This window comes from Myotis brandtii, unplaced genomic scaffold (genome assembly GCF_000412655.1).
Source record: "Myotis brandtii unplaced genomic scaffold, ASM41265v1 scaffold471, whole genome shotgun sequence".
Taxonomy (NCBI): Eukaryota; Metazoa; Chordata; class Mammalia; order Chiroptera; family Vespertilionidae; genus Myotis; species Myotis brandtii.
This window is the reverse complement of record NW_005367989.1, coordinates 2472918-2492142: the sequence shown is the minus strand read 5'-3', so window position 1 is coordinate 2492142 and position 19225 is coordinate 2472918. Positions and strand designations below refer to the sequence as shown.

At 40.4% G+C, this 19225-nt stretch overlaps 1 protein-coding gene across 1 annotated transcript in view; it reads left to right on the top strand.

Annotated features, from left to right (window-relative positions):
• The window catches only part of COL19A1 (collagen, type XIX, alpha 1), a 312484-nt gene that overhangs the window by 273999 nt on the left and 19260 nt on the right, over positions 1 to 19225 (top strand). The window contains exons 40-48 of the mRNA XM_014547409.1: positions 446 to 496; positions 573 to 617; positions 1068 to 1094; positions 5143 to 5196; positions 9269 to 9313; positions 12609 to 12653; positions 12744 to 12806; positions 17235 to 17270; positions 17778 to 17822. Coding sequence (XP_014402895.1) covers positions 446 to 496; positions 573 to 617; positions 1068 to 1094; positions 5143 to 5196; positions 9269 to 9313; positions 12609 to 12653; positions 12744 to 12806; positions 17235 to 17270; positions 17778 to 17822 — 411 coding nt within the window. The remainder of the gene's footprint in view (positions 1 to 445; positions 497 to 572; positions 618 to 1067; positions 1095 to 5142; positions 5197 to 9268; positions 9314 to 12608; positions 12654 to 12743; positions 12807 to 17234; positions 17271 to 17777; positions 17823 to 19225) is intronic.

Below are 19225 nucleotides of genomic sequence, written 5' to 3'. Positions count from 1 at the left end.
ATCCCATTTAACCTTAATTTTCTGTTTAGTATGAAGAGACTGTGGAAAAAAATTACTTTTCAGTAGCCAAATTGTTCCCTATTCACATCTTCATCAGCAGGACTGTGGTATAGCCTGCAGGTCAGCGAGCTGTAAACAGTTTGCATAAATTGGCAATTCAGAAACTGAATTTTAATGCACCAATAATATTTTCCTCTGAGTGCATTAGTGTATCGCCTGTCAAACTTGAACATTAAGCACACCCCTCCTGGATGTGTCTGTGTGCTCCAGGTAGAGTTCACACTCCTTTCCATTTTTTTCTCTATATTTGGTTTTGAGGAGCCAAAAATAGAAACACGGTATTATTTTACTTATAGTATTAAACTCACTTCCTAAAATAGAACAGGAAAAATATATTTTTGTAAAAAAATAAAAGAATAATTCTATATCTCATTTCTTTCCTAAGGGTGTGCCATTCACTGAAGGAAATGGAATGAGCAGTTTATATAAAATCCAGGTATTTACCTTTATAATTACATAAAATAGTTTTCTGGTTATGGATTAATATAATTCTTGTCCTCTTTTTTTTTAAGGGAGGTGTGACTGTTCCCAGTTATCCAGGGCCCCCCGGCCCCCCAGTGAGTACACTTGTTTCTCACCAAGCATACCTTAGCTGAACAACCACAAATAAAACAAAACAAAGCAGACAAAAATAACTCCTAAGTGCACACCTAAAAATACGTGTTACAGATATAACCAAAATTTTATGCTGGAGGACAAAATGAAACCAATTATAATAAAACTGAGAAAACGTACACAGCCAAAATAATGAAAAATAGCATTATGCATCGCTGTGCCACTTTTCGCATTAAAAGTCTAAGAACTAGATCAATTTCCAATCAGTTGCTGTCATGACAGTTCCATCAAGTTATGTTTCTTCATCTTTTTCTTCAAATCCAAACTGTAGCAGAACAAAACTTGCAAATATTTGTATGTGTATTAAAGCAAATCAGACAAAAATGCTTCCTATTTGGTAATTTTGCTTTAGTCATGCTTTTAAAAATAACTTTCCTTTTTTTTTCTCATAGGGCCCAAAAGGTGATCCTGGCCCAGTGGTATGTATATTCCCATGTTTCGTGTCATTTAGCAGATAGGTCTTGATTAAAGTTTGAAAGCGGAGCATCAGGCAGAATGCCCTGCCTTCTTCGATGTCATCAGATAACATCCTGCAGGGAGCAGGCGGGCCACTGAAGAAATGCCAGCAGTGTGCTCTTCATTTGTTAGACGCATCCGTCCTGAGGTCACTGCCTTTGGCGTTTGTCTCTTTCATCGCTGTGTTTTAAAATCACCCTTTGATGAAGGAAGGCGCATATACAGCTCCTGATAAATGGGGCACTTTCTTCTACTAGAACAATTTTGGTGATTGATTCCATGTTAAGTAGATTGTAGAAGAGAAATAGTTACTGGAAAGAAATCCCTTAATATGTCGGCCATCTCCCCAGCAAAAGAAAGCAGGGAGACTGTTGATCTGCTTTAAATGTGAGGCAGTTGTTCTGTAGGAGATGTAGTGTGCCGTCATAAACCCACTTCTTAGGAGTAATGTATCAGGCGGTTAACACTCGGCACAGAAAGAGGTCCTTTCCTCAGCTGCCCAAAGGATGGGCATTGTTCTCAAGCATCCTTCTCAACCAGGGGGCGTCACTGTGAAAGTTCTGCCAAGTTGAATTATGGTACATCACCTTTCTTTGATGGCAGTTTTTCCCTTCATGTCCTTTATAAGCATATGTTCCATCTTTTATATTCCATTTGTATATCCTTTTAACTTCGGGGTATATACTTGAACTCAAAAGCCCCTGAAATTGAAGAAGTAAACTTTCAAACCACTTTCCATCGTCTTGATAGAAAATGTAAGGCCCTTTCCTTACAGTTTGGTAAAACTAGGTGAATAAATTTTAAATGAGCAAAAGAACAAACCATAAAAAGTAACCTTTTCACATCTAAATGTATTTTCAAAGAAAATGGATTAAAGTGTGTATTTTGTTATGGGGCACTGAATATTAAAAGCCAATTTGTTTTCCCCTGAAAGCATGATTTTGACCAGCATTTTCAAGCCCCAAATATGTCCTCAAGAAGTTTCCTTTCCTTTGCTACTCATTCTGCCCTTGCTTTATCTGTAACTTTTTTTTTAATATGGAGGAGAGAGAATCATAGTTTGGCTCCCTCCTTATTCCTCCTACTGGGGATTGAGCCACAGCAACCTTGGCATGTGCCCTGACCAGGAATCGAACCAGCAACCTCTTGGTGCATGGGAAGACACTCAACCAACTGAGCCACACCAGCCAGGGCTTTATCTGTAACATCTGTTATGCATTCACCAATTATATCTTTCATCCTAATTTTAATTTTCTTTCATCATGTTGATAAAAATTTCCTCATGGTCTTTCCTTCTCATCCTCACACACACAAAACATCCCCTCTGGATCATCTAGGGGCAACATTCAAGCTTTATCTACACTAATAAAAGAGAAACATAATCATTAAATAACTGCAAATTAAGGTGAGAAAAGCTTTTTTAGAAAAGCTTTATAATAAAGGATAAATTATAATTCACTTGGATTGGAAAGTGGGTGACAACAAAAATGCAGACATTTGGGTAGAATTTTAAGAGATTACGCTGCAAATTTCTTAGCTGCAACAAAGGATAAAGAATAAAAATTAATTACAGGATGTTTCTTGCTTTTAGAAAGATGAATTAAGTGCGTGACACACAAAAACAGAATGTGGAATCATGAAATTAAATCCTGTGTAAACCTTCAGGTTTATCTTAGGTAAAACTTAGAAAGTACTCTTCTGAGCTCTACGTCAGCACCACCATGCAACTGCCTTCATTTCCCACCAGTTGCTCAGTAGGGAGAAAAAATATCTCATGCCATTAAATATAAGGTAGAAATGGTAGAATTTTAGGTCACAGAATAGAATATGGAGAAATCATGTTGAAGTGGGTAGGGGTAGCTTTACTCTTGGAGAATCCTTCAGGCCCCATGGCACCAGATCACCTGCTTCTAATCAGCTCAGTAGACCTTTATAGATGAAAATTACCCTAAATTAAATTATTGTCTGAGGTGCTCCATTTCATTTCTTTGGTGTACAACTTATAAGTGGCTTTCAATTAAATATTTCATTATTAGCCACTTTCAAACAAATATTGATTGGCTAAGCACCTTTCTCTGTCATGAGGATTGTTGGGATTGCAGACAAAGAGAATCAAATGCTTATTTCCTTTGTCAATAACCCAAGGACTCTTACAGAGCTTTATGTAGAATAGAATTTGAATATCTTTTTTTCTTATTGACAGGGTACATAGTAATAGACATTTTAAAAGATTTCTGAAGCATAAAAATTATCAATAAGTCTATTTCTGTTTTGATGGTTGCCAGAGGGGAGGAGGGTTGGAGGTAATGGGTAAAAAAGGTATAGGGATTAAAAAGTACAAATTGGGCCCAGCCGGTTTGGCTCAGAGGATAGAGCTTCGGACTGTGGACCAAAGGGTCCTGGGTTCAATTCTGGTCAAGGGCACGTACTTTGGTTGTAAGAGCCCCCCCCCAACCCTGGCCCTGGTCAGGGCTTGTGCAGGAGGCAACCAATCAATGTGTTTCTCTCACATCGATATTTCTCTCTATCTTTCCACTCTCTCTAAAAATCAACGGAAAAATATCCTCAGGTGAGGGTTTTTTTAAAAAAAATACAAATTGGTAAGTTACAAAATAGTCACAGGGATGTAAAGTTCAGCATAGGGAATATGGTCAATAATATTGTAATAACTATGTATAGTGCCAGGTGGATACTTGAATTATCGGGGGTCTTTAGAAATCACATAATTCTATAATCATGCTGTACACCTGAAACTAATATAAAATAATATTGAATATCAATTCTAATTAAAAAATAATTACTTTTAAAAAAACTGAAAAAAGAAAAAATATTATCAAGTCCTATGCTACCCACTTTATTTCTCTTGATTAAAAAGTTTATTTGTTCACCCTAGCCAGTTTGGCTCAGTGGATAGAGTGTCAGACTGAACGGTCCCAGGTTCTATTCTGGTCAAGGGCATGTACCTTGGTTGTAGACTCCTCCCCGGCCTGGTTCCTGGTTGGGTCTCATGCAGGAGGCAGCCAATTAATGTGTTTCTCTCAAATTGATATTTCTGTCTTTTCCTCTCTCCTCCACTCTCCCTAAAATCAATGGGGGAAAAAATATCCTCAGGTGAGGATTAGAGAAAAAAAATTGTTTAAAGGTTATGTGTTCAAAGTGAGCAGTTTCCTTCACTCTGACTTTTCTAAATGTGTTCTTTGTAGACCGGAAGTCTCTAGTGAGCTTGAGACCACACACTAGAATGTGTAAAAGATTTTTTTAATGGAAATGGTTACCCATCTTCTATCAGTGACCCATCAGCTTGATCAGTAACATTTTTAAATATATTTTTATTGATTTCAGAGAGGAAGGCAGAGAGAGAGAAAATCATTGATCAGCAGCTTCCTGCATGCCCCACAATGGGGATCGAGCCAGCAACCTGCACATGTGCCTTGACCAGGAATCTAACCATGACCTCCTGGTTCCTAGGTCAACGCTCAATCACTGAGGCTGATCAGCAACTTTTAAAATCATTGGAATGCTGCCCCTGGGTCACAGTTCATGTCCCGCTACAGGTTCAGAGAAGACTGGAGGATGACAAACTCTGCTGTGAGAGCTCATCTTCCTCTGCTCTTAAAGGGCATAGTCTCACTCCCTGGTAATCTAGCAGCCCCAGGAACCTCCCAAATTGGCCGACTTTATTAAGACAGCCTTTCCTCCTAATTCTTATTGTAATTGGCATTACCACCGACTAGAGGGATTCATTCTGATTAGATTCCTAATCAGAATAAAAACAACTAATCAGAAAATAGATTCATACTTCTCCAGGGAGTGGCCTTATTCTCAAACTGTTTTCAAACACCAAATGCAAGAATACAAATGCTTGAAAATAGAGCATTCCATTTACTTGCTAGATTACCGATCAATGTTAGAGGGAGTAGTTTTAGGCAAAATATATCTTTGCTTTTGAAAACCAATGTTTGAAATTCATTTAATCATTGCTCCTGAGTTCCTTGTGTTCATGTTTAACAGGGAGAACCTGGTGCAATGGGTTTGCCAGGACTGGAAGGATTTCCAGGCATAAAGGTAAGTACAGGGCTTAGAAATGCATTCACTGATTCAACACTCAAACATGTTTAATGTTTACTGTGTACCTACTATTGTACCAGGAACTATTTTAGGTTTGGGAATACATGAGGGAACAGAACAGGCAAAAATCCCTGCCCTCATGTTACTTATATTCCAAGAAGAGGATACAGAAATTAAATGAGTAAGCACAAATAACTAAATAATATTGTTGGTCAGTGCTAATGGGAAGAAAAAAGAGCAGGTTAAAGGGATTGAGGAGTGCTGAAGGGGAGCAAGGTGATTTTTTTAATAGGGTGTTCTGATCAAATAGCAAGAGCTGATCAAAGACTTGAAACAGGTGAGGGGAAACTAGCCAAGTCTTCTGCAGGAAGAATGTCCCAGGCAAGATAAGTAAGTTCTAGAGATCTGTTGTATGGCTTGGAGACAATAGATAACAATACTATACTGTGTACTTAAAATTTGCTAAGTATTGCAAGGTGATTTTTTTAATAGGGTGTTCTGATCAAATAGCAAGAGCTGATCAAAGACTTGAAACAGGTGAGGGGAAACTAGCCAAGTCTTCTGCAGGAAGAATGTCCCAGGCAAGATAAGTAAGTTCTAGAGATCTGTTGTATGGCTTGGAGACAATAGATAACAATACTATACTGTGTACTTGAAATTTACTAAGTGTTCTCAACCACACACACACACACACACACACACACACACACACACACACACAGAAAGTGGTGGCTATGTAAGGTGATAGAGATGTTAATTAGCTTGACTGTGGTGATTATTTCACAGTATATACATATATCAAGTCATCAAGTTGTACGTGTTAAATGTATACATTTTTTTAAAAAAAGGGAACAGTAGGTCTAAATGACATGAGCATTCTTGATCCATCCAAGGAGCCCAAGGAAGTGAGTGAGGGGAGTGTGGTGGATAAGATCACCAAAGGAATGACAGTAAAGCTTTTTTAAAAGGGAAGAGGATAAAGGACTGAGCTGAGCCCTCTGACATTAGGAGATATGGAAGAAAAGGAAGAACCAGCGAGAGGGACTAAGATGAAGTCACCAGGGAGGAAGAAGGACAATTTGGTGTCCTATAAACCAAGTGCAGAGGTGTCAAGGAGATGGCAGTGATCACTTTTCTCAAATACTGCAAATAGGTCAAGGGTGATGGGGATGGGGCCAAGTATTGGCCATTGCCTTTAGCAATATAGAGGCCATATATCACCAGAATAACTATTACTAATTTACTATATTGCTAGGAACAACTGCTGGACTTGAATGGATTTAAGAGAGAATGAGAAAAAAAAGATTTAGGGACAGTATAAGCAATGCTCAAGTAATTTTGCTGCAAAGAAAAGCAAAGAAATGGGCCAGTGGTTGCTGAAGGAAATAACACAAGATTTTATAAAATGGATTTTTTAATCATTTTTTAAAATGGTGGGGTCTTTTTAAAATACAGTTTTATTGATTCCAGAGATAGAGAGAGAGAGAGAGAGAGAGAGAGAGAAACATCAATGATGAGAGAGAATCATTGATTGGCTGCCTCCTGCACTCCCCACACTAGGGATTGAGCCTGAAACTCAGGCATGTTCCATGACTGGGAATTGAACCCTGACCTCCTGGTTCATAGGTGGACACTCAGCCGTTGAGCCATGCTGGTCGGCTAAAATGGATTTTAAGATTATAGAAATACCAGAATGTTTTGTATGCTAAAGGAATGATCCAGTAGAAAGGTTTGGTGAATGATATAGGAGTAAAGGGAAGAACTGCTGAAATGTTGTCCCTAAATAGCTAAGAGGGTTGGGGACCTAGTGCATAAATGGAGAGTTTGGCTTCAGAGTTCATCTATGGTAACAGGTGGGAAAACAGCATAGTGGTACACATGTTGATATGTAGAGAGATGAATTGGTTGGAGTCTATAGAAGTTCTTTTCTGATTTCTTAAATTTTCTAAGATGGAGAAAGCAAGGTGATCATCTGAGAGTGGGGTAGGGAGAAGAGGTTGGAGATTTAAGGAGATCTTCTAGGAGAGAGGAAGAGTTCAGAGACTGCTGAGTGATGGCTCCTTTAAGACTCATGGTCATGAACTGAAGTGAGACTAGTCAGCAAAATTATGAGTGCTTTTCCAGCCTAGTACAGACTCTCAGGTAAAAGTACCGAATAGGAGGGGAGCTGTATTTAAACAAGGTTCCAGTTTTGACAACCGAGCACTAGAAGTAGCAATGGGTCAAAAGAGTTACCAGTATACACAAGGGAGGGCTATAACAAGTGACCATGGAGTTTAAACTAGATAAATAGGCCATCCAGGGAGTGAAAGATAATGGAAAACTTGTACATTAATGGATTAGAGGTCTCGGTGGCATCAACAATATCAGGAGTTAAGTACCCAAGGGAGTAGATTATGACAATAAGAGATGGTGGTCCAAGGTTGGAATACACAAAATTGAGATGATGGAGGGAATGCAGTGATTGTTATTGACAAGGTCTCAGGTATAACTTTGGAAATAAGAAAGAAGCCAGATCACTGAGGAGAGTAGTTCAAAGACCTGGTGGTTGGAAGGACCATCTTGTCAGAGAGTTCTCTTAACATTCATCTTTATCAGATATGAAAATGTTTCCATTGAATGAAAGGTTCTAGTATATTCATTAAAAGGGTAAAATCCGAAACTTTAAAAAGAGCAGTGAAACTGACAAGAATTACCTGTTTCCATTATTTACCCATGTTTCTTAGTTCTTTTTCTATTTGACTCTAGTTATGCTTTATATATTAAAGACATTACTTCTTTCTTATATGTTGGAGTTTTTATCTAGTTTGTCTTTGCCTTATTTTTATGTTTAATCTTATTGCATATGGAAATAAAACTTTTATATAGTCAAATATAAAACTATTTTGCTTTATGATTTCTTATTTTGCTTATATGCCCTAAATGACTTTTGTTCTTAGACTCAACTATAGGTAGTCATTTATATTTTCTTCTAGTTACTTTATACTTTATTTTATTTTTACATAATATACATGAAATTTATATGGAGTATAATATAAAAAGAGGAATGAACCTTTTTTCAAAGAAATTATTCCATCATTAGCACTATTTGTTGAATAATACATCCCTTTCTTTAAAAAAATACTGTTATAATTATTGGTCTCTTTCTGAGGTTTCTGTTATTTTGCATTGATATACTGCCTAATCTTATGCCCACATTTCATTATTTTTATTGTTAAGGCTTTATTATGTGTTTAAATATTGGTATTGTTAATCTTCTTTTAATATTTCTTTTATCTTCTCTTCTATTTGTTATCCTGAATGAACTATACTATTATTTGTTTAAGCTGCAATTTCGTAAGAATTGTATTAAATTGATAAATTAGTTTGGGTAGCAGTGACACCTTTACAACATTGTCTTGCCCTCCAAGAACAAAACATATCTCTCCATTTAATCAGGTCTTCTTTTATGTCCCTGAAGGAAGTTAGGAAGTTTATAATGTAGGTTCTGCTCAATAAAAATTGCCATTTTATTATCCCATATATAATCATTAGTATTTTTAGCATGGTCAGCTTTATCTAAAATACCACATTGCCTTTGGATAAAATGATGAGTCACTCTACTGTTCAAAGCAATTAAAGGGATCTTCTGATTGGCCTAATGAGAACTACATAATCCCTTGTTCTAAATATTTTTATTCCAACCCTACATCCAACAAGACAAGTGTAGGGAAAGCTTTTAAGTAGAATTCAAGTATATTGTAATGAATTACTTTTAAATATGTGGAATAAAAATATTGACTAATTTTAGCTGCATGTATAGAGTCCTATTAACAATAGGTCATAGAAATGATCAGATGAATACTTTTTTCATTAAGATTATTTGATTTAGTTTTACTAACACATTCAATTGGCTACTTATTTTGTTATTTTTCCATCTACCCTCTAGCTTCACACCAGCTAACATTAATAATGCTTATCAGTTTCAAAGAAAAACTTTACAAAATTCAAATGATTTTTGAGCACTAATTTTATAGGTAAAGATTTTATAGATATCATTATAAGTACCATTTTTCTTTAATCCCAACAGGGAGATCGAGGCCCAGCGGGTCCCCCAGGAATAGCTGGCATTTTGGTGAGTCCAAATTATCTCTCATTATTTTCTCAGGTGAACAGTTCTGTTCCCACAGTAAACCTACAGCTGAGGATTGTGAGAAGGACTGGGGAGCATGTGGCAACTCCTATGATACGAGGTTCCTGAAACCTCCAGTTTAAAAAATAAAACTACCTGTCCCTCTCCCATTTGAAGAATGCTTCTTCATTTCCACCTCTCTCTTATTTTTTTGTTGTATTTTTTTCTTCCCAACTCACTAACGGGGTAAGGTCAGGCCAGTTACCTGTGATGGTACATTAATGTACAAGCACAGCTTTGAGAAGTTTGTTTTGTTGCTCTACTTTTGTCATATGTCAAGGTTTCTTGTCCTCAAAAGGTAAAGTTTTCATCCTCAGGCATGTGGTTCAGGTTCTTTGCATTAAACTGCAATCTGCCCGAGATTTTCCTCAGCCCAGAATTATTAGCACAGCTTTACTGCTGCTAATGTTTCCTCATAAACTAGCCCTTCAATCATATCAATCATCTTTGTTGCTCTCGGATGTCAAACGTTTTAATCTCATCAAGGTCTTTTCAGATGAATAGAAAGTGCTTCAGGAAAGGTTGAAATCATTTCTCTGAGCCCCAGGGGTCTTTCTGTTCTTCATTCATGAATCTCTAATTAAAATTTTGTGGTCATGCTTTATGAATAACAGCCCATTTATCCTCCTGCTCCGTGCCCCTGCAGGGTAGGCACAGAGTAGGAAAGTCAATGGAAATCACACACTTGAACATGAGAAAGATACAAAGAGCCCTACCAGCACCACCCACCACTACCCAACACCACCCAGAACCCCCTGCCACCAGCCACAGAACCCCTCTGCTCTCCATCACCACCTCCCACCACCCCTGTCCCTTAAAAGGTCAGTAGCCACTCTACTTCACGCTGTTTTATTGCTAAATCTAAGAACAATTAATTCTGTCCACAGTCCACAGCTGTTCTAGATCAAGTTAAAATATTAGTGTGATTGAAAAGTAACATGGAAATATTTTCTTTAGCAACACTACAGAATTTTTTATACAGGAAAGTATTCTTCTTGAAAATTGGTTCACACTTTATCCCATTCCTTTCCCCTCCCCTCACTACCATCCTAGAAATGTATTTGGAACTTTGTTTCCAGAATTGCAGAACTGCGCATAGTCCCTTTACAACCTACACCACTTACATTCACTCACACCCTGTTTTTATTTCCACCTGGTATAATGCAACTTAATGCCCCACTGTATTCACCCAAGTGTGCTACAGATCACTTTTGTCTATTACCCTAAAAATTAAGTCTCTCATCAGAGAAAAAACATTGGCAACCACTGAAGGTATTTAAAAGATGAGTGCCGGGCCGGTGTTGCTCAGTGGTTGAGCGGCAGCCTATGAACCAGGAGGTCATTGTTTGATTCCCAATCAGAGCGAATGCCCAGGTTGCGGCTCAGTCCCCAGTGGGGAGCATGCAGGATGCAACCAAAAATAATTTTCATCATTGGTGTTTCTATTTCTCCCTCCTTCTCCCTTCCTCTCTGAAATCAATAAAAATATTTTTAAATAAAGATAAAAAATGAGTGACAGACTCAATCCAAATGAAGAATTCCTAAGAGATTTTTGAAGGCTACAGCATGATTGAAATAAAGGGTAATTGCAGTTTTGTTACCTCATAATTAAGAGAATGAACTGACAATTACAAAAATCGAGAAGGGGTAGAAATTTTACACCTCGCAAAGATAGAGCAGTGTAATTAAATACACGACAGTTCTTTATAACTGGACCTGACGGTGGCTCAGAAAATAAAACAGTTAAAACATTCTGGAAACAGTGGTGATGGTTACACAGTGGTGGGAATATACTTAATACCCCTGAATTTTACACTTAAAAATGTTTAAAATGGTAGATTTTGTCATGTGTATCTTAACCACAGTAAGAAAACAACTATGTAAGGTGATTGTTCTGGTTGAGACCTACCTGGACAGACACATCACTGCCATTCTGCTGAGTACCGAGGGAATCCACCCCTGCCCTTCCTAGAGCAGACCAGTCTATCCCTTTCTGGCATATTCAGGCCTGTCCAAGGGTTCTCCCAGGCCTTCTTTCTCCCCAGCCCTGCCAGAATGGCATGTGGGGACACAGAAGGGAGTATCTGTATGCATGGGCAGTGGGTGTGGCCTCTGGTCAGCGCGCTCCCCTCTACCCCTCGGCTCCCCCACTCGGGCCCACAGGAACCTCAGGAGTCTCTGCTTGCCCACACAGGCCGTGGAGAGCCAGGGTGCCCTCTCAGGCCTGGCGTCTGCCCATCTCCACTGCTCAGCCATATCTTCACCTGGGAGGGAGTCTCCTCCCAAAACTCCAGACAGCAAATAGGAGGAAAGCCCTCCCTTTTCAGATTCCCTCATAACCTACTGTGGTTTCTACGGTCTCAGCCATACACCTATATCCCCACTTAGTTGGTCTTTCCCAACCACATTAGGTCCAAGGGATCGAGGGCAGTTCCTTCTCAAAGGCAACATCTTTATGGCCACTCTGGACACTTGCACTTTCCCACTTCCAGACTCTGTGGGACCATCCTCCTTACAGGTATCATCCCTGTGGTCTCCCCACCCCAGGATTCTTCTGTTGTCACTGTTCCAGGGCACATCTATTGATGTGTATTGGAACAAATCGATCTTGTCCTCTCCCTTTCAGCAAAACACAGCTTTTCAAATCAAACATGCTCTTTGCCAGGCTATCCTACTACATACTTAGAAACCTTCTTGTGAAACTCAAAGACTAGGAAAGATTTCGTTTACCCTCTGTGCCTTCCCACCCCCTAAAGCAGTGGTCGGCAAACTGCGGCTCGAGAGCTACATGCGGCTCTTTGGCCCCTTGAGTGTGGCCACGAAGTTTCAATCGCACTGTACATGCGCGCCCGCACGTGGTATTTTGTGGAAGAGCCACACTCAAGGGGCCGCAGTTTGCCAACCACTGCCCTAAAGTAAAGACGAACTGCCAGTCAAATAGATACCAGAGGGATTTCCAGAAATGAAAATGCATTTGATTAATATTTTCAAAACTTACTATCCTTCCCGCTCACCCACCCAACATACACACATGTGCACTTTCAGGGAACTGTTCCCCAGCCTGTCCCTAGGAGCCTGCAGGGTTGAGTAGGGGCTTCCGGGAGTCTGTCCCACCAGGAGTGCCTCTGAGTGCAGAACCACAGCCTGGCAGCACATTAAGCGCAGAGTGTGGGGGTTGAGCACGTGGCACCATTCAGTAATTTGGCTCCTAACAGGTCTCCTTGGTTTGATTTCCCAGGGGAAACCCGGCACCCCGGGGCCTCCAGGAGTTCCAGGGGAACCGGTGAGTTCGTCACTAACAGCTGTACTTGTGTTGCACCGCGTGCAGTTTTAAAGCTTTCTTGGTGACTAATATTTGTGGACATCTCCACAGGGGGAGAGAGGACCTGTTGGAGACATTGGTTTCCCTGGACCGGAAGGACCCTCAGGAAAGCCGGTAAGAACTTCCATGGTTTAAAATTTGCCAGCTTGAGAAATATTCTAAGCATTGCCTCTTCTCCTATCTCCTCAGAACACCTGAGATTTAAGTAAGTCGTTTCTGAGGAAGTAAGTGAGGTTCTGCGAATGGATTCTGGGGTGTGGCTCTCACTGAGTGTCCGGGCTCTCTATGAGGTATCTTTATGTCTTACACAAGAGAGAGAAAGCTGAAATTCTTTCCGTTTTAAGTGTCAGCGAATTAGACTCGTTGTTTCTTAAGTCTAATGTTCTCAGTGGACTTAAAAATAAAATGGCCCTTCGCATCCTAAAATATAAAGAAACTGAAGACTCACAGATATAACACCTGTGTGTGCAGCTAAAGATTAAAGTAGAAGCTGTTTTCTCAGGATCCCTCCCTTATCTATGGGCCTTGTTCTTACACTTTCATAAATCACTGCTGCCAAATATATCATCCCCCTGTGTCCTAAGGAGCTCTGGGCTACTGATATATAGTACCGCTGTGACACTGTAACAGTCATTCCTACTAATTCAATTCAACATATATTCATGCTGTTTGCTAAGGACGTGCTGGGCCCTGAGGGGGGATATAAAGATGAATAAGACATACCCCAGTCTCAGGTTTTTTTTCTTTATAGAAGGTCACTACTGCCGTGCCACAGTGACTCAGTGGTTGAGCGTCGACCTATGAACCAGCAGGTCAAGGTTCAATTACCAATCAGGGCAGGTGCCCGGGTTGCAGGCTCCGTCCTCAGTAGGAGGCATGCAGGAGGCAGCCAATCAATGATTCTCTCTCATCATGGATGTTTCTATCTCTCTCTCTCTCTCCCTCTCCCCTCCTCTCTGAAATCAATTTTAAAAAATACATTTAAAAAAACAAAAACAAAGGAGGTCACTGTTCCCTTTGCTTGTTTATTTGCTCTGTGTGTATAAGGAAGAGCAGGTACTGAGTGTAAACAAGCAGCACAGAATTCATGAGGCCGCTTAGTATCTTTGTGAAACATTCAGGGTTGGTGCACTCCCTGACTGCCACCTCCCTAGAGAAGGCAATGTGAAAAAATGGGAAGCATCTGGAATCTAGCATTAGGAAGATCTGGGTTTGAATTACGACTCCAAGGGTATTGTGAGTCACTTAAGTAACATGACATGAGGAAAGCATTTCCAGTGCCTGCCCATGGGAGGTGCTCAATAAATATTAGTTTAATTCCCTGCCTCCCCCTTCGCTTTCTCCTACCAACTTCCCATTTCTAACCCCTGAACACCACCTCATTTTAATGCTTACCAAGGGGTGCCTAGGGGATGAGGCAAAAAGCAATTTGTTTATTCAGCAAGTATTTCTTAAGCACCTACTATATGCTAGGCACCTTTCTGAAAGCTAGCAACTCACGGATTTACATGCTATGATAGGGACACAGACAACAAACATGCAATTTCAGGTAGAAAAAGACCTAAGCAGGGTGAAGTACTAGAGTAGCATTTAATAGGGTGGTCACAAAAGGCATGCCATTTGATCAAGACCTGCACAGAGTGAGAGATCAAGTCCTAGGGAGTTTGGGGGTGGGGGCATTGTTTCAAGAAAAAGAAATGGCTAGCAGAGCATGGTGTGTTTAAAAAACAGCAAAAGGCATGAAGTTCAGAGTGAACTAAGCTAAAGAAAAGTGGAAAAGATCCTGAGGTAGAGGTAGGCAGTGGCCAGACCACAAGGAACTTCTTGGTCCTGAACAGAACTTGGATTTCACTTGCAGCTCTGATAGAAACTCGCTGGGGTGTTTGTAGAAGGGAAGGAAAATGATTGGACTACATTTTAAATGATCACTCTGACTAGTGTATGGAGAGCAGACTGTAGGGTGAAAGCAGACAGAGCAGTGAGGAGGAACTGCCAGAGCCCCCATGAGAGAGAAAGATGGAGAGAACAGGGAAAGCATGAGGAGGAAGAGTTGGGGTTGAAGGGACAGCCAACAGGATTTGCTGAGGGACCAGCACCCGCTGTGGAGTGTGAGGGAGACAAATGAACGCTGTGGTTTGGGGAATGAGCCACCGTGTCAGAGTGGTGTGTTCAGTGAGATGGGAAAGACTGGAGATGGGTGGTTTGGGGAGGGAAAACGAAGAATTGTCTATTTCAGACACATTCATCTTGAAGCAATAGTAGCTATCCAAGGGGAAATGCCAAGTAAGCAGTGGAGAAAGCATCCGGAGTTAATGACGAGGCTGGGTCTGCAGAGACCAATCTGGGTACTTAAAGCTGAGCCTGGATGAAACGGAGTCACTGTGGTGAGGCCGAGGAGGACCTAGCGGAAAGATTGAGAAAGTGCAGCCCATCAGATGGGAAGAAGAACCAGGTGAATGAGGCTTCCTGGATGTCAAGAGAACTAAGTGTTTTAAAAGAAAGGAGTGATAAACATACTGGCAAGTGACAGAGCTGATCATTCGCCACAGGAATTTGCAATGAGGAGGTCATGGTGGGAGAGACTCCAGCATGTTAGCATCGTGATAAGAATGGTCCAATTGAGAGAGGAAATTTGGGTGATATAAGAGAGTGCAGATAACTTTGGGGAGGGGGAGAAGACTAGTATTCCACTCACAAATGGAAATTGATCTTAACGAAGAATGGGGCAGTTCATTCCTCTTTAACAGGAGACAGAAGTCAAAATACAAATGCATGTAGCTGGTGGGTCAGGCGGAGGGAAGGGAAGGTGGTGCTCTCCTGTTTATTGCCTCAGTGAAAGAAGAATCGGGGTCATCAGCTGGCCATGGGGAGTGGGGTGATGATGCCGGACTTTTGAAGAGAGAGGAAATATGTGAAAGAGTATTTTTGGAGAGAAGGGAAGGGAGTCAAATCAGGAAACACAGAAGGGTGACCTGATAACGCAGGCGGGCTGCTTGCCCTCTGCCATCCTCCACTTAGATTGGAACAAGCGACCCAGAATTCGTGGTCTTCTTCAACCACAGTTTGACGCTCAGATGAGACATACAATCAACAGAAAGTTGGCTCTACCAGAAATGGATTCTTCCAGAGAAGTGAGATGAGGGGAGGGAGCAGCAAGTCCAGTACACTTAGGTTATTGTAAAAATCTCTGAGAACAGGATCTGCTATGGAAAGCAAGTTAGTAACACCTTCATATGCCAAAGAGAACACACAGGACAGTCTTTGATGAATTATGAGGCCCCTCCCAAAAAGACTATAAGGGTTATTTCCTTTCTTTTACCGCTACCAAAGACATGAATTACATGTTTACACTACATTTACCTTCTTTTAATCAAGTGACACAGTTGTTTCTTTCACATCCTCTGCTCAATCAGCTTTAGCTTTGTTGCTTGTGTTTCTGGATGTCATAAATTCTTTGAACCATACCCTTCAGGTAACATGTTCTTAGTAAAAATATTCTGGACAATTCCCAGGATCTTTCAGAGAGGTTGGGGGACTTTGGCTGGGCTCTCAGCTGTGACAGACTTTAGTGTAATTTACAGCACTGAGCACATGCGGTTGTCTGCAGTTCAGCATAGAATCCATTCCCGGGCGCACAATAAAAGTCTCCTCGGCTTTTCAAAGGAGCATGTCCATGAAATCGCCTGCTGGCTAAGAAATCATTTTCCTCACCTTGATCTCCCTCTTCAAATCAAATCTCAAAAACACATCTGCTCTTGGACTCTAGGTATTTCATTTGACCCCCAAGTGCTTTTCCTTCTCACATTTCCCGGCCGATAGTTCTCACCGTCTTATAAATCCCCGAGCTTTTATTACCACCTCCAGAACTCCCTTATAAAGTTCAGGAAACTTGCAGTTTACTAATAAAAAGCCACTATTTGATACTCTCAGAAACAGTGATTACAGGTTCCTTGCTTTCCCTTCATATTTTCCAGCTGAAAAATAACATTCCTTCTCTGGCTGACAGTTTATTTCATATTAAGATCCAGCTCTGGCCATGTTATGAAATTTCCCCAGCAGCAATGGAGACCATTTACTGAGAATGACTCCTCGTGCTGGAAAAATTGTGAGGAGGTAGCAGTAAATGCCATACACCAGCTACCTGGCACTGTGGGGCACCTTCTTATTTCTCAGAATGTACCTGATAGAATAAGTAAGGAAAATCACCCTGTTGCCTGTTCACAGTGAGCTTGGCATTTTCAGCTCTTTCACTAAATCTTTCATTTTAAGGCCATTATTTTATCGTGACTTTCTAAGTGAAGAAGCCAGTGCTATTAAGGTTAAGTAAATTGCCTAAAGTAAATGGAACTTTGCAGTGGCAGAGTCAGAATGTAAACGTGGAGCTATCTGGTTCTATCGATTTTGTTTTCCATTTCACCACACTGCATCACCAAAATCTCTGCAGGAAAATGATGGAGTCCTTGGGTCTCTAATCTTTTGTTGTATTTAACCATGTCTGTCAGCGCAGAATTAGAAATATTAGTCATTTTTTTGTCTTTACAGGGAATAAATGGAAAAGATGGATTACCAGGTGCTCAGGTATGGAAAATACCATCCTATATAATAAAAGCCTAATATGCTAAATGTCCAGTCATCCAGTCATCCGTTCAACCAATGAAATTGTAATATGCTAATGAGATGCTAAGGCCACTCAACTGTTCGCTATGATGTGCACTGACCACCAAGGGGCAGATGCTCTGACCAGTAGGTTAGCTTGCTGCTATGGTCCGGCCAATCAGGACTGAGGGAGACAGGCTGGACACGCCCTAGAGCCTTCCCATGGTCCCTCCTAGGCTGGCCAACCTCTTGCATCCCTTCCTGGCCCTGATAGTGCACCGGTGGGGTCCCTTGGCCTGGCCTGCACCCTCTCACAATCTGGGCTGAGGGAACCCCCCCCGAGCACAAATTTCATGCACCAGGCCTCTACTTTAAAATAAGTGTTCTGATGCACAACCGCGGAATACCCGACAGCAGAATACCTGGAGGAGCAGACTGAGGGGAAATCTTGACATGCAGTGACTTTTCATGCTGACATCTGTTTTTCAGGGCATCATGGGTAAACCTGGAGACAGAGGCCCCAAAGGAGAACGTGTATGTATATTACTCTTTTGATTGTTAAGTCTGTCTGCTACACCTGTGCTATCATTTGACACCCCAGTTATGAATGTAGACCCCCTACAAATCTCTCAGCATGAAAAGGGTAGAGCGTATGTGATCCCAGATCTTGCTAGACGTAAAGCAGGAATGTTGAAGACCCAGAAGCAGGCCGCATGGCAGATACACCTGCATGGCTGGCTTTTCTAAACAGCTAAGTCTTGTTGGTTTGGAAAGCTTTATCATCCTCTTGTCTCAGACATAGGAGGATTTGTGGAATAATAGCTTTTACTTATTATTCCACAGATAATTCATAATAACTAAAGGAAATATGAAAATAGAGGAAATAACATGAAGATTGTAAAAAAGTCTACCTTACCCCACTATAGACAAGCACTATTGATATTTTGACCCAATTTCTATCTCTCTCATTCTTATACATAACATACACATATATTTAATGAATCAATACAAAAGAATATATACTTTTTTCAAAACTGAACTCATAATTTTTTTTGTAAATGTCTGTTTTTGCCTAATAACATATAATGACTGCCTTTCCATGTCAGTAAATATAGAGTTGCAGCTACCTGTTAGTGGCAACACGTTATTCCACTGTTTGGATACACCTTATTTCACTTACCCAGTCCCCCTTTTGGGGGTACTTAGGTTTCTCCCAATTTTCATATTATAAACATCACTATAATGAGCATCTTTGTCCCTAGATCATAAAATAATTTTAATACGTTAAAGATTGTGTTTATTTTGCACACGATCAGGGTATTGATCAAAGTGTGCTAGTATTTCTTTTATTTATTTTATGTTAACAGTCTCTGATATTTCTCCAAATGTGATCTGGATTGATATACTTGCATGCAGATATATTTTTTCTTTTTTAAAAATATTTTTATTGATTTCAGAGAGGAAGGAAGAGAGAAAGAGAGATTGAAACATCAATGATGAAAGAGAATCACCGATGGGCTGCCTCCCACATGCCCCACACTGGGGACCAAGTCTGCAACCTGGCCATATGCCCTGACTGGGAATTGAACCATGACCTTCTGTTTCATAGGTCGACGTTCACCCACTGAGCCATGCCAGTCGGGCACAAATACACTTTTATAACTAAGACAGTAGCACTGAAATTATGTCCGTCTACATAAAACATGTCAAACTCAAAGGCCAACACAGGACAAATAAACAAGGTTTAAGTTTAGGTGGGCCACAAAAAAACAAACGCTTCAATTTTCATAGAAATGTAGGGTTATTTCAATAGAGACATTCTGAATACAAAAAGCTGAAATAAATGAGTAATTGTTAACATAAAATAATAGAACATTTTTATAAAAATTACTATTTTTTCTTGAACACTAACTTACCAGACACTGAATAACTGCACA